At 46.9% G+C, this 13,743-nt stretch overlaps 2 protein-coding genes across 2 annotated transcripts in view; both read right to left on the reverse strand.

Annotated features, from left to right (window-relative positions):
- Window positions 1-1,352: 1,352 nt before the first annotated feature.
- Window positions 1,353-5,816, reverse strand: LOC141911360 (uncharacterized). The gene is made up of 9 exons (XM_074802358.1): window positions 4,615-5,816; window positions 4,412-4,533; window positions 4,253-4,314; window positions 3,989-4,179; window positions 3,710-3,905; window positions 3,396-3,569; window positions 3,202-3,316; window positions 2,810-3,031; window positions 1,353-2,735 (listed from the first exon to the last, which is right to left on the reverse strand). The coding sequence occupies exons 1-9, from the start codon at window positions 5,696-5,698 to the stop codon at window positions 2,646-2,648; spliced, it is 2,256 nt and encodes a 751-aa protein (XP_074658459.1). The 5' UTR covers window positions 5,699-5,816; the 3' UTR covers window positions 1,353-2,645.
- Window positions 5,817-5,921: 105 nt separating this feature from the next.
- Window positions 5,922-13,743, reverse strand: part of LOC141910570 (uncharacterized) — a 37,579-nt gene continuing 29,757 nt past the window's right edge. Inside the window, exons 10-17 of the mRNA XM_074801262.1 lie at window positions 10,947-11,525; window positions 9,992-10,607; window positions 8,283-8,362; window positions 8,165-8,174; window positions 8,003-8,056; window positions 6,581-6,982; window positions 6,164-6,451; window positions 5,922-6,002 (exon numbers count right to left, since the gene is read on the reverse strand). Of these exons, the coding sequence (XP_074657363.1) occupies window positions 5,922-6,002; window positions 6,164-6,451; window positions 6,581-6,982; window positions 8,003-8,056; window positions 8,165-8,174; window positions 8,283-8,362; window positions 9,992-10,607; window positions 10,947-11,525 (2,110 nt within the window). The remainder of the gene's footprint in view (window positions 6,003-6,163; window positions 6,452-6,580; window positions 6,983-8,002; window positions 8,057-8,164; window positions 8,175-8,282; window positions 8,363-9,991; window positions 10,608-10,946; window positions 11,526-13,743) is intronic.

Below are 13,743 nucleotides of genomic sequence, written 5' to 3' on the forward strand. Positions count from 1 at the left end.
CTATACGTATTAACGCATCCAATCCAACTTGAAACCTTAAATAAATTCACTGGCCAAGGTCATAGTTTTCCAAAAGTAAGAGACTCAAATAAAATCCCGCCCAATATTGTCACCAAACCATTCAAAAAATTATGAAACCATACTCGAATGTACAAGATCCAGGCGTGATCACACACAAAAATTGAATTTAGTAAGAGCTATAATATGAAATAAGGGTTTTAAGGTTTAGTTTCAATAGCCAAATTTGCAACTCATAATTATCAGTCAAATAACATATTCAAGCAGTGTGAGATGGTTTGTAATAGACACTGTATTAATTTAGTGATTAACAACATTGGAGAGCAATAATTGATATCATCATAGTTTTGAATATCTATTTAATAGTACGTTTGTTCGTCTTCCACATGTGAGGGTAAGGCTTATGTCAACTCTAGGCATCCCTTATTAATATGTTGTATACATTTTGTGTAAGGCAGTGTTGAAATTAGAGTCAAATAGATTCTATAAGTCTTGAGTCGGCCCTTCTCCTATGCAAAAAGAGGTGCTGCAAAACCAATACAACCCCCCTCCCCTCCCCCTCCCCCCATTTACTGCCATCGAGAGTCACGTCTTTTTGATATAGTACTGTAGTAATAAATACGATGATTGAAAGGTCAACGTACATATTGTAAATGCCTGTAGTAAAGCAGTACTAAACTGTAACACACGATTCAGTGAAATATGGCACGCGAGGTTCTACAAAACTCAAATCTGTACAAAACTGTACATTCTTATACACACGAGACACACGTCGTACATGTACATGTAGTGACTATTGAATCCTAGGACGAACAGCGATGAGACATAACGACGAACTCCGAATCCAACGAATACGTGTAACCAACGCAAAATCAGAGACGACCTGAACAAGGCAGTGCAGTTAAAGTTTTGTACGGTCTTACATTCATTCTGTCAAAAGAATAGAGGAAACTCGGTAGAAATGCATGTTCTCTGATTGGCTGAATGCTATGTCTGTACGTACACTTCACTGAGTTTGCATTCCGGATATATCATGCTCATCACGACAGTGCGTGTACATGGTGTAGCTGCCTCAGTGCTCGAAAAAGCAAGTTTTGGCCCGCAATGTTTTACAAATTTCATGAAATAAACAGTTGAACACTTAATTTTTTAAAGAAATTAACTACATCGATTCAGTCTCAATTCTTGTATCATTTAGTCTTCAGTAAAACAATGCTGGATAATTCGGATGACTTCTTCTACTACGGATCTTTGATTATTTTGATATTTGATTATATGATTTATTAGACAGCCGACAGCCGATGAAACTTCAAAATTAGATAAACACAATACAATGCAATAACGGATTCTTTATTTGCATAGAATATTTCTAATGTACATTAAATCAAAAATTCATGCAGTCGTTATGAATTTTTGATTATATACATAGATTCAGTTACATAATACTGAGCAGCCCGGCAGAGCCTGAAAGCTGCGTTACGCTGGCACCATTTTAGACAAGAAAACTAACTTGAAAGTTTTATTCGTGGTGAAAAATAACTGATATACATGTATAATGACTAATATTATCGACAGTGAATTGTACAATAAGGGTCAATAAAGTCATTTCGAATTTGAATTTATCGACAATTGAATTGAACTGTTAAGAATATAAAAATTTATAAGATGGAAAATAAGAGTCATGAAATATATCAAATAACAAAATGAACATCAAAATTCACGATTCCAATCACCATTTTGATCGCCATTATTGGTGACGTAGTGCACATCGATTCACACAAGATATATCGATTCACACAAAACCCTTCAATGTATAAAATAATAATTTGTAACGTTATAAAAAATGAAACCAAAAGAAAACAAAACATTTGCACTTTACAACAATAAATCAGAACAGGCAGTTGAAGTGATATAATAATCTGAGAAAAGTAGAATATTATGATAAGAAATAGATATTGCATTAGACTCATTGCAGCCACGTGGTTCTCGTTACAACGCCATAGTATTTCTGTCTATACAATAAATGATTTAAAAGATAGATCCCCAAAATCTGTGAATGGCCATAGGCATAACATCATTTTATGATCAAGATGCATCAGGGGCGGATCTGATCTAGGGTCTGATTTTCGGAGGGGCGCACCCCCAATTAGGGAAGATAACAAAATTCAACCGTCAGTACTTGAGATTTTCACTAAGGCGTCATCACGTAAAACGTACATGGCGTTCCATGTTCCTATCAGTTCCGTTCCGTGTAAAAACGCGTACGCAAACATATTTACGTCTTTTTAAAGGACCAACCATGCCATAGAAGAAATGTTACATTTTGACTGAATAATGCAACTTTATGTAGGAATAAATGAAAAAATATCTTTCACATACGATTATACGTGCATTCGAACATATATGCTTCCAACGGACGAGTTTGTCTCCTCGGAAATCATGATATAAACATAATACTGTTATGAAAGAAAATAATTAAAACAAGATATGCACATAACAATTAACAGAAAAGACTAGAAGTCTGACATAACTTCTAGTTTTCACGAAATTTAGGCCTGTCACGGATTGGGCAAATACAACAAGCTTCATAATCGCACGTCTAGTACGTCTTCAAAGACTAGATCAATCTATATTGTATTCGTATCCGCTTCATCCGTCTCCAGGCGAAACAGCCCTCCAGGTCTAGTTGGCATAATTCTGGGTCTCTTAATTTTGAACTGAAAACAAAATATGAATATAGAAACATAGAGAACGAGACCATCGTCAGGTGTCAACAAATAATGTATCATACCTGTTCCTTTCTATCCACCGAAGAAGATTCCACCCCACCAAACAGAGTATCGAAATAGTTATACATATCGGAATCGGCGTCATCGTCGATTTCACGGGGTAACGAAGGTGAAGGTCGTCGTGTTTGGCGTGACGATGCCATAGAGTACCACGAAAAACGACTAAACGACATCCGGCCCATATCGCGTTCCAGCGATAAACTGCTTGCATCCGTATTGACATGCTTTGAAAAATAGAAGGATAAAAACGGACGTGTATCTTTATGGCTGGTATTAACAGCTCAGATAAGCACATATAGATTACGCACTGGAGCCAAGTGCCACAAAAGGCATCGACAAAATTACTCAAAACTGAATCGAAATACATGTATATCTAATTACAAAATTTACACACCAACGGCAGATTGTAACGACCTGTAGTGGAAAGTTGAGGTCTGGGAATTCTTGTTTCTTCGTTGATTTGTCTCCAGAATAATGCTTCCACGGAAAGTGGATCCCGATGAAGGTTACTAAAACAAAACCGATGAATGGGTTATTTGTAGAAAACATTTTTAAGAAACCTTGCTATTAAAGTAGAAAGATGGTCACCTGGATTGTTGTCGTTTCTTCCTACGTCGTACGAAAATGATGATAACAGTAAATATGATGGCAATTAGTAGAACACCGAAAACTGCACCGAGAGAAATGGCAATCACGTTCTGTTCTGATGAGGCAACTACAGATTGAGCGGAACACTCAGATCCTGTATATGGTTCGTTACATCTGCAAATTATACAAATAATCTATGTATTAATCTATTAACCAGAATGCCCGTAGAAAATGATGCTTAAATTTAATGATAATAAATCACGAATTGCTTTGATCAATGATTATTGAATTCCTGATCAAGCCGATCAACTTACACACAGTACGGTTCACCAGACGCATGGGACGTATAGCATGCACCGTTTCCGCTACATGTGACTCCGTAACATCTATCTTCGCATTTTATATTCAATTGTGTTGATCTATTTGCGGGGTTGGCACACTTATATCCGAGCGGACATAGTGCCGGATTTACACGATAACACGGATCAATCGGATTCGATTTGTGTGACTCTACGAATCAAGATAATGAATAACGATAACATGATATATTTTGATCGCACATCGTGTAATTAAAAGCTGTCGAAAAAACTTACTGATGAAATTTTTTTTCGTCCAATTCCTGTCAACCTTATACTGTTCGATACTGAAGTTATTACTAATAAGCCTTGGTAATACTATATTATCGAGGTATTCAATAAGATCGACATTATCGTTATCCTTAAGATACCTCAGCAAAACTGATGAGTTATACTCAACAATGTATTGATAAATAACGCTTCCATTCCTGCCAAGAAGAGAAAATTTATGTGTCAGTAGTAAAGCAAGAATAGATCTACAAATGAAATATATGCACTTACGATAATCCTAACGTAACAATTCTCGATATAGGTGGACTTAAACCATAGTGTTCATTTCCTACCTGAAATTTTTAGAAAGGGAGTAAACCGAACAGCGAAAGTGGCTAGAGTAGTTTATTAGATAAATTCATTTTAAAATCACAAAAAAAGAAAACTCACCGCATGTCGTGCAATGTGCTCAAAAACATCAAACTCTCTCGATGTGTTGTCCGAAAAAGCTGGATTCCAGGAACGATTGATCTTTACAGAGAATGGCCCGACGCTAGTTGTTTGTAAGTAACCTGAATTCAAAGAGCCGTAGATGTTTTGAATACTTATTAGTTAAGTAAAATGCAATTCATCATGATTCTACCAGTACTAACTTATATCTGATATCGGTACATAGCGAGGACTAGGTGTTTGTGTGTCCACCATAGTGGAGCTGAGAGTCGAAAATGAAGTAGACGAATCGGTTGGTGTGGAACTCTCGGTGCTCATCGAGGAAACTACCGTAGTTGAGCTGACAGTCGAGGATGAAGTAGACGAAGCAGTTGGTGAAGTCGTCTCAGTGATGGGGGAAGTTGATGGGTCTACCGTAGAGAAATGTGAGGATGAAGTAGACGAAACCGTTGTGAAGGTCGTATCGGTGCTTGCCGATGTCGATGTGTCTACCGTGGTGGATGTGTCAGTCGAGAACGAAGTAGACGAATCCGTTGGTGATGTCGTCTCGGTGCTCGCCGAGGTAGATGTGTCTTTCGTAGTTGAGCTGAGAGTCGAGGATGAAGTAGACGAATCTGTTGGTGATGTCGTCTCGGTGCTCGACGAGGCAGATGTGTCTACCGTAGTTGATGTGTCTGTTGAGGACGAATTAGTCGAATCCGTTGGTGATGTCGACTCTGTGCTCGACGAGGTAGATGTTTCTATCGTAGTTGAGCTGACAGTCGAAGGAGAAGTAGACGAATCCGTTGGTAATGTCGTCACGGTGCTCGCCGAGGTCGATGTGTCAACCGTGGTGGAGGTGTCAGTCGAGGACGAAGTAGACGAATCCGTTGTTAAGGTCGTATCGGTGCTCGCCAATGTCGATGTGGTCACCGACGTGGGACTGGTAGTCGAGGATGATGTTGACGAATACGTTGGTGATTTCGACTCGGTGCTCGACGAGGTCGATGTGTCTACCGTTGTTGAGCTGACAGTCGTGGATGAAATAGACGAATCCGTTGCTGATGTCGTCTCGCTGCTCGCCGATGTCAAAGTGTCTATCGTAGTGGATGTGTCAGTTGAGGACGAAGTAGACGAATCTATTGGTGACGTCGTCTCGGTGCTCGACGAGGATATGTCTACCGTAGTGGATGTGTCAGTTGAGGACGAAGTAGTCGAATCCGTTAGTGATGTCGACTCGGTGCTCGACGAGGTAGATGTGTCTACCGTAGTTGAGCTGATAGTCGAGGATGAAATAGACGAATCCATTGGTGATGTCGTCTCGGTGCTCACCGATGTCGATGTGTCTACCGTTGTGGATGTGTCAGTTGAGGTCGAAGTAGACGAATCCGTTGTTAAGGTCGTATCAGTGCTCGCCAATGTCGATGTGGTCACCGACGTGGGACTGGTAGTCGAGGATGATGTTGACGAATACGTTGGTGATGTCGTCTCGCTGCTCGCCGATGTCAAAGTGTCTATCGTAGTGGATGTGTCAGTTGAGGACGAAGTAGACGAAACTGTTGTTGAGGTCGTATCTGTGCTCACCGGGGTCGATGTGTCTACCGTAGTAGAGCTGACAGTCGTGGATGAAATAGACGAATCCGTTGCCGATGTCGTCTCGGTGCTCGCCGAGGTCGATGTGTCTACCGTAGTGGATGTGTCAGTCGTCGAGGACGAAGTCGACGAAACCGTTGGTGATGTCGTCTCGGTGCTCGACGAGGTAGATGTATCTACCGTAGTTGAGCTGACAGTCGAAGGAGAAGTAGATGAAATGGTTGGTGATGTCGTTTCGGTGCTCGCCGTGGTAGATGTGTCTATCGTAGTTGAGCTGACATTCGAAGGAGAAGTAGAAGAATCCGTTGGTGATGTCGTATCGGTGCTCGACGATATCGATGTGTCGACCGTAGTGGATGTGTCAGTTGCGGACGAAGTAGACGAATCCATTGGTGATGTCGTCACGGTGCTCGCCGATGTTGATGTGTCCACCGTAGTGGAACTGACAGTCGAGGACGAAGTAGACGAATCCGTGGTCAAGGTCGTATCGGTGCTCGCCGATGTCGATGTCGTCATCGAAGAGGGGCTGGTAGTCGAGGACGATGTAGACGAATCTATTGGTGATGTCGTCACGGTGCTCGCCGAGGTCGATGTGTCTACCGTAGTGGATGTGTCAGTCGAGGACGAAGTAGACGATTCCGTTGGTGATGTCGTCTCTGTGCTCGCCGACGTCGATTTTTCTACCGTAGAGCTGACAGTCGAGGATGAAATAGACGAATCCGTTGGCGATGTCGCCTCGGTGCTCACCGTGGTAGATGTTTCGATCGTAGTTGAGCTGACAGTCGAAGGGGAAGTAGACGAATCCGTTGGTGATGTCGTCACGGTGCTCGCCGAGGTCGATGTGTCAACCGTGGTGGAGGTGTCAGTCGAGGACGAAGTAGACGAATCCGTTGTTAAGGTCGTATCGGTGCTCGCCAATGTCGATGTGGTCAACGACGTGGGACTGGTAGTCGAGGATGATGTTGACGAATACGTTGGTGATTTCGACTCGGTGCTCGACTCGGTCGATGTGTCTACCGTTGTTGAGCTGACAGTCGTGGATGAACTAGACGAATCCGTTGCTGATGTCGTCTCGCTGCTCGCCGATGTCAAAGTGTCTATCGTAGTGGATGTGTCAGTTGAGGACGAAGTAGACGAATCTATTGGTGACGTCGTCTCGGTGCTCGACGAGGATGTGTCTACCGTAGTGGATGTGTCAGTTGAGGACGAAGTAGTCGAATCCGTTGGTGATGTCGACTCGGTGCTCGACTCGGTCGATGTGTCTACTGTAGTGGATGTGTCAGTTGAGGACGAAGTAGACGAATCTATTGGTGACGTCGTCTCGGTGCTCGACGAGGATGTGTCTGCCGTAGTTGATGTGTCAGTCGAGGATGAAGTAGACGAATCCGTTGGTGATGTCGTCTCGGTGCTCGCCGATGTCGATGTGTCTATCGTAGTGGAGCTGACAGTCGAGGATGAAGTAGACGAATCCGTTGGTGATGTCGTCTCGGTGCTCGCCAATGTCGATGTGTCTACCGTAGTGGAGCTGACAGTCGAGGATGTAGTCGACGAATCCGTTTGTGTTTTCGTCTTGGTGCTCACCGAGGTCGATGTGTCTACCGTAGGTGATGTGTCAGTCGAGGATGAAGTAGACGAATCCGTTGCCGATGTCGTCTCGGTGCTCGCCGAGGTCGATGTGTCTACCGTAGTGGATGTGTCAGTTGAGGACGAAGTAGACGAATCTATTGGTGACGTCGTCTCGGTGCTCGACGAGGATGTGTCTACCGTAGTGGATGTGTCAGTTGAGGACGAAGTAGTCGAATCCGTTGGTGATGTCGACTCGGTGCTCGACTCGGTCGATGTGTCTACCGTTGTTGAGCTGACAGTCGTGGATGAACTAGACGAATCCGTTGCTGATGTCGTCTCGCTGCTCGCCGATGTCAAAGTGTCTATCGTAGTGGATGTGTCAGTTGAGGACGAAGTAGACGAATCTATTGGTGACGTCGTCTCGGTGCTCGACGAGGATGTGTCTACCGTAGTGGATGTGTCAGTTGAGGACGAAGTAGTCGAATCCGTTGGTGATGTCGACTCGGTGCTCGACGAGGTCGATGTGTCTACTGTAGTGGATGTGTCAGTTGAGGACGAAGTAGTCGAATCCGTTGGTGATGTCGACTCGTTGCTCGACGAGGTAGATGTGTCTACCGTTGTTGAGCTGACAGTCGAGGATGAAATAGAGGAATCCGTTGGTGATGTCGTCTCGGTGCTCGCCGAGGTCGATGTGTCTACCGTAGTGGATGTGTCAGTCGAGGACGAAGTAGACGATTCCGTTAGTGATGTCGACTCGGTGCTCGACGAGGTCGATGTGTCTACTGTAGTGGATGTGTCAGTTGAGGACGAAGTAGTCGAATCCGTTGGTGATGTCGACTCGGTGCTCGACGAGGTAGATGTGTCTACCGTTGTTGAGCTGACAGTCGAGGATGAAATAGACGAACCCGTTGGTGATGTCGTCTCGGTGCTCGCCGATGTTGATGTGTCCCTCGTAGTGGACGTGTCAGTCGAGGACGAAATAGACGAAACTGTTGTTGAGGTCGTATCTGTGCTCACCGGGGTCGATGTGTCTACCGTAGTAGAGCTGACAGTCGTGGATGAAATAGACGAATCCGTTGCCGATGTCGTCTCGGTGCTCGCCGAGGTCGATGTGTCTACCGTAGTGGATGTGTCAGTCGTCGAGGACGAAGTCGACGAAACCGTTGGTGATGTCGTCTCGGTGCTCGACGAGGTAGATGTATCTACCGTAGTTGAGCTGACAGTCGAAGGAGAAGTAGATGAAATGATTGGTGATGTCGTTTCGGTGCTCGCCGTGGTAGATGTGTCTATCGTAGTTGAGCTGACATTCGAAGGAGAAGTAGAAGAATCCGTTGGTGATGTCGTATCGGTGCTCGACGGTATCGATGTGTCTACCGTAGTGGATGTGTCAGTTGCGGACGAAGTAGACGAATCCATTGGTGATGTCGTCACGGTGCTCGCCGATGTTGATGTGTCCACCGTAGTGGAACTGGCAGTCGAGGACGAAGTTGACGAATCAGTTGTTAAGGTCGTATCGCTACTCGCCAAGGTCGATATGTCCACCGTAGTGGATGTGTCAGTCGAGGACGAAATAGACGAATCCGTTGTTAAGGTCGTCTCTGTGCTCGCCGACGTCGATGTGTCTACCGTAGAGCTGACAGTCGTGGATGAAATAGACGAATCCGTTGCTGATGTCGTCTCGCTGCTCGCCGATGTCAAAGTGTCTATCGTAGTGGATGTGTCAGTTGAGGACGAAGTAGACGAATCTATTGGTGACGTCGTCTCGGTGCTCGACGAGGATGTGTCTACCGTAGTGGATGTGTCAGTTGAGGACGAAGTAGTCGAATCCGTTGGTGATGTCGACTCGGTGCTCGACGAGGTCGATGTGTCTACTGTAGTGGATGTGTCAGTTGAGGACGAAGTAGTCGAATCCGTTGGTGATGTCGACTCGTTGCTCGACGAGGTAGATGTGTCTACCGTTGTTGAGCTGACAGTCGAGGATGAAATAGAGGAATCCGTTGGTGATGTCGTCTCGGTGCTCGCCGAGGTCGATGTGTCTACCGTAGTGGATGTGTCAGTCGAAGGAGAAGTAGATGAAATGGTTGGTGATGTCGTTTCGGTGCTAGCCGATGTCGATGTGTCTATCGTGGTTGATGTGTCAGTCGAGGACGAAGTAGACGATTCCGTTAGTGATGTCGACTCGGTGCTCGACGAGGTCGATGTGTCTACTGTAGTGGATGTGTCAGTTGAGGACGAAGTAGTCGAATCCGTTGGTGATGTCGACTCGGTGCTCGACGAGGTAGATGTGTCTACCGTTGTTGAGCTGACAGTCGAGGATGAAATAGACGAACCCGTTGGTGATGTCGTCTCGGTGCTCGCCGATGTTGATGTGTCCCTCGTAGTGGACGTGTCAGTCGAGGACGAAATAGACGAAACTGTTGTTGAGGTCGTATCTGTGCTCACCGGGGTCGATGTGTCTACCGTTGTAGAGCTGACAGTCGTGGATGAAATAGACGAATCCGTTGCCGATGTCGTCTCGGTGCTCGCCGAGGTCGATGTGTCTACCGTAGTGGATGTGTCAGTCGTCGAGGACGAAGTCGACGAAACCGTTGGTGATGTCGTCTCGGTGCTCGACGAGGTAGATGTATCTACCGTAGTTGAGCTGACAGTCGAAGGAGAAGTAGATGAAATGATTGGTGATGTCGTTTCGGTGCTCGCCGTGGTAGATGTGTCTATCGTAGTTGAGCTGACATTCGAAGGAGAAGTAGAAGAATCCGTTGGTGATGTCGTATCGGTGCTCGACGGTATCGATGTGTCTACCGTAGTGGATGTGTCAGTTGCGGACGAAGTAGACGAATCCATTGGTGATGTCGTCACGGTGCTCGCCGATGTTGATGTGTCCACCGTAGTGGAACTGGCAGTCGAGGACGAAGTTGACGAATCAGTTGTTAAGGTCGTATCGCTACTCGCCAAGGTCGATATGTCCACCGTAGTGGATGTGTCAGTCGAGGACGAAATAGACGAATCCGTTGTTAAGGTCGTCTCTGTGCTCGCCGACGTCGATGTGTCTACCGTAGAGCTGACAGTCGTGGATGAAATAGACGAATCCGTTGCTGATGTCGTCTCGCTGCTCGCCGATGTCAAAGTGTCTATCGTAGTGGATGTGTCAGTTGAGGACGAAGTAGACGAATCTATTGGTGACGTCGTCTCGGTGCTCGACGAGGATGTGTCTACCGTAGTGGATGTGTCAGTTGAGGACGAAGTAGTCGAATCCGTTGGTGATGTCGACTCGTTGCTCGACGAGGTAGATGTGTCTACCGTTGTTGAGCTGACAGTCGAGGATGAAGTTGACGAATCCGTTGGTGATGTCGTCTCGGTGCTCGCCGAGGTCGGTGTGTCTACCGTAGAGCTGACAGACGAGGATGAAATAGACGAATCTGTTGCTGATGTCGACTCGGTGCTAGCCGATGTCGATGTGTCTATCGTGGTTGATTTGTCAGTTGTCGAGGACGAAGTCGACGAAACCGTTGGTGATGTCGTCTCGGTGCTCGACGAGGTAGATGTATCTACCGTAGTTGAGCTGACAGTCGAAGGAGAAGTAGAATAATCCGTTGGTGATGTCGTATCAGTGCTCGACGATATCGATACGTCTACCGTAGTGGATGTGTCAGTTGCGGACGAAGTAGACGAATCCATTGGTGATGTCGTCACGGTGCTCGCCGATGTTGATGTGTCCACCGTAGTGGAACTGGCAGTCGAGGACGAAGTTGACGAATCAGTTGTTAAGGTCGTATCGCTACTCGCCAAGGTCGATATGTCCACCGTAGTGGATGTGTCAGTCGAGGACGAAATAGACGAATCCGTTGTTAAGGTCGTCTCTGTGCTCGCCGACGTCGATGTGTCTACCGTAGAGCTGACAGTCGAGGATGAAATAGACGAATCCGTTGGTGATGTTGTCTCGGTGCTCAACGTGGTAGATGTTTCTATCGTAGTTGAGCTGACAGTCGAAGGAGAAGTAGACGAATCCGTTGGTGATATCGTCACGGTGCTCGCCAATGTTGATGTGTCCACCGTAGTGGATGTGTCAGTAGAGGACGAAGTAGACGAATCCGTTGGTGATGTCGTCACGGTGCTCGCCAATGTTGATGTGTCCACCGTAGTGGATGTGTCAGTCGAGGATGAAGTAGACGAATCTTTTGTGTTGGTCGTATCGGTGCTCGCCGATGTCGACGTGGTCACCGAAGTGGGGCTGGTAGTCGAGGAAGACGACGACGAATCCGTTGGTGAGATATCCTCGGTACTCGCCGCAGTGTATGAATCAACTGTAGTGGAACTGAGAGTCGAGGATGACGTAGACGAATCCGTTGGTGATGTCGTCACGGTGCTCGCCGATGTTGATGTGTCCACCGTAGTGGAACTGACAGTCGAGGACGAAGTAGACGAATCCGTGGTCAAGGTCGTATCGGTGCTCGCCGATGTCGATGTCGTCATCGAAGAGGGGCTGGTAGTCGAGGACGATGTAGACGAATCTATTAGTGATGTCGTCACGGTGCTCGACGAGGTAGATGTGTCTACCGAAGTTGAGCTGACAGTCGAGGACGTAGTAGACAAATCCGTTGTTAAGGTGGTAACGGTACTCGCCGAGGTCGATGTGTCTACCGTAGTGGAGCTGACAGTCGAGGATAAAGTCGACGAATCCGTTGGTGTTGTCGTCTCGGTGCTCACCGAGGTCGATGTGTCTATCGTAGTGGATGTGTCAGTCGAGGATGAAGTAGACGAATCCGTTGGTGATGTCGTATCGGTACTCGCCGAGGACGCTGTGTCTACCGTAGTGGAGATGACAGTCGAGGATGCAGTAGACGAATCCGTTGGTGATGTCGTATCGGTGCTCACCGAGGTCGATGTGTCTACCGTAGTTGATGTGTCAGTCGAGGATGAAGTAGACGAATCCGTTGCTGATGTCGTATCGGTACTCGCCGAGGACGATGTGTCTACCGCAGTGGAGCTGACAGTCGGGGACGAAGTAGACGAATCCGTTGCTGATGTCGTCTCGATGCTCGACGATGTAGATGTGTCTACCGTAGTAGAGGTGTCAGTCGTGGACGAAGTAGACGAATCCGTTGGTGATGTCGTATCGGTGCTCGCCGAGGTCGATGTGTCAACCGTAGTGGAGGTGTCAGTCGGGGACGAAGTAGACGAATCGGTTGGTGATGTCGTCTCGGTGCTCGTCGATGTTGATTTGTCCACCGTAGTGGAGGTTTCAGTCGAGGACGAAGTAGACGAATCCGTTGGTGATGTCGTATCGGTGCTCGCCGAGGTCGATGTGTCTACCGTAGTGGAGGTGTCAGTCGAAGACGAAATCGACGAATCCGTTGGTGATGTCGTCTCGGCGCTCACCGAGGTCGATGTGTCTATCGAAGTGGATGTGTCAGTCGAGGATGAAGTAGACGAATCCGTTGGTGATGTCGTATCGGTGCTCGCCGAGGTCGATGTGTCAACCGTAGTGGAGGTGTCATTTGAAGATGAAGTCGACGAATCCGTTGGTGATGTCGTCTCGGTGCTCACCGATGTCGATGTGTCTACCGTAGTGGAGGTGTCAGACGAGGACGAAGTAGACGTATCCGTTGGTGATGTCGTCACGGTGCTCGACGAGGTAGATGTGTCTACCGTAGTGGAGCTGACAGTCAAGGATGAAGTCGACGAATCCGTTGGTTTTGTCGTCTCGGTGCTCACCGAGGTCGATGTGTCTATCGTAGTGGATGTGTCAGTCGAGGATGAAGTAGACGAATCCGTTGGTGATGTCGTGTCGGTACTCGCCGAGGACGATGTGTCTACCGCAGTGGAGCTGACAGTCGGGGACGAAGAAGACGAATCCGTTGCTGATGTCGTCTCGATGCTCGACGATGTAGATGTGTCTACCGTAGTAGAGATGTCAGTCGTGGACGAAGTAGACGAATCCGTTGCTGATGTCGTCACGGTGCTCGACGAGGTAGATGTGTCTACCGTAGTGGAGCTGACAGTCGAGGATGAAGTCGACGAATCCGTTGGTTTTGTCGTCTCGGTGCTCGCCGTGGTCGATGTGTCAACCGTAGTGGAGGTGTCAGTCGAAGATGAAGTCGACGAATCCGTTGGTGATGTCGTCTCGGTGCTCACCGATGTCGATGTGTCTACCGTAGTGGAGGTGTCAGTCGAGGACGAAGTAGACGAATCCGTTG

Source organism: Tubulanus polymorphus, chromosome 9, assembly GCF_964204645.1.
Source record: "Tubulanus polymorphus chromosome 9, tnTubPoly1.2, whole genome shotgun sequence".
NCBI classification, from domain to species: Eukaryota; Metazoa; Nemertea; class Palaeonemertea; order Tubulaniformes; family Tubulanidae; genus Tubulanus; species Tubulanus polymorphus.

Coding starts and splice junctions, on each gene's coding strand:
- LOC141911360 (XM_074802358.1), bottom strand. CDS start 5,698: ATGGATTCGTCTATTTCATCCTCGACTATCAGCTCAACTACGGTAGAC. Junction 4,180..4,252: donor ATTGTTACGTTAGGATTATC/GTAAGTGCATAT, acceptor TCTTCTTGGCAG/GAATGGAAGCGTTATTTATC. Junction 3,906..3,988: donor GACGAAAAAAAATTTCATCA/GTAAGTTTTTTC, acceptor CTTGATTCGTAG/AGTCACACAAATCGAATCCG.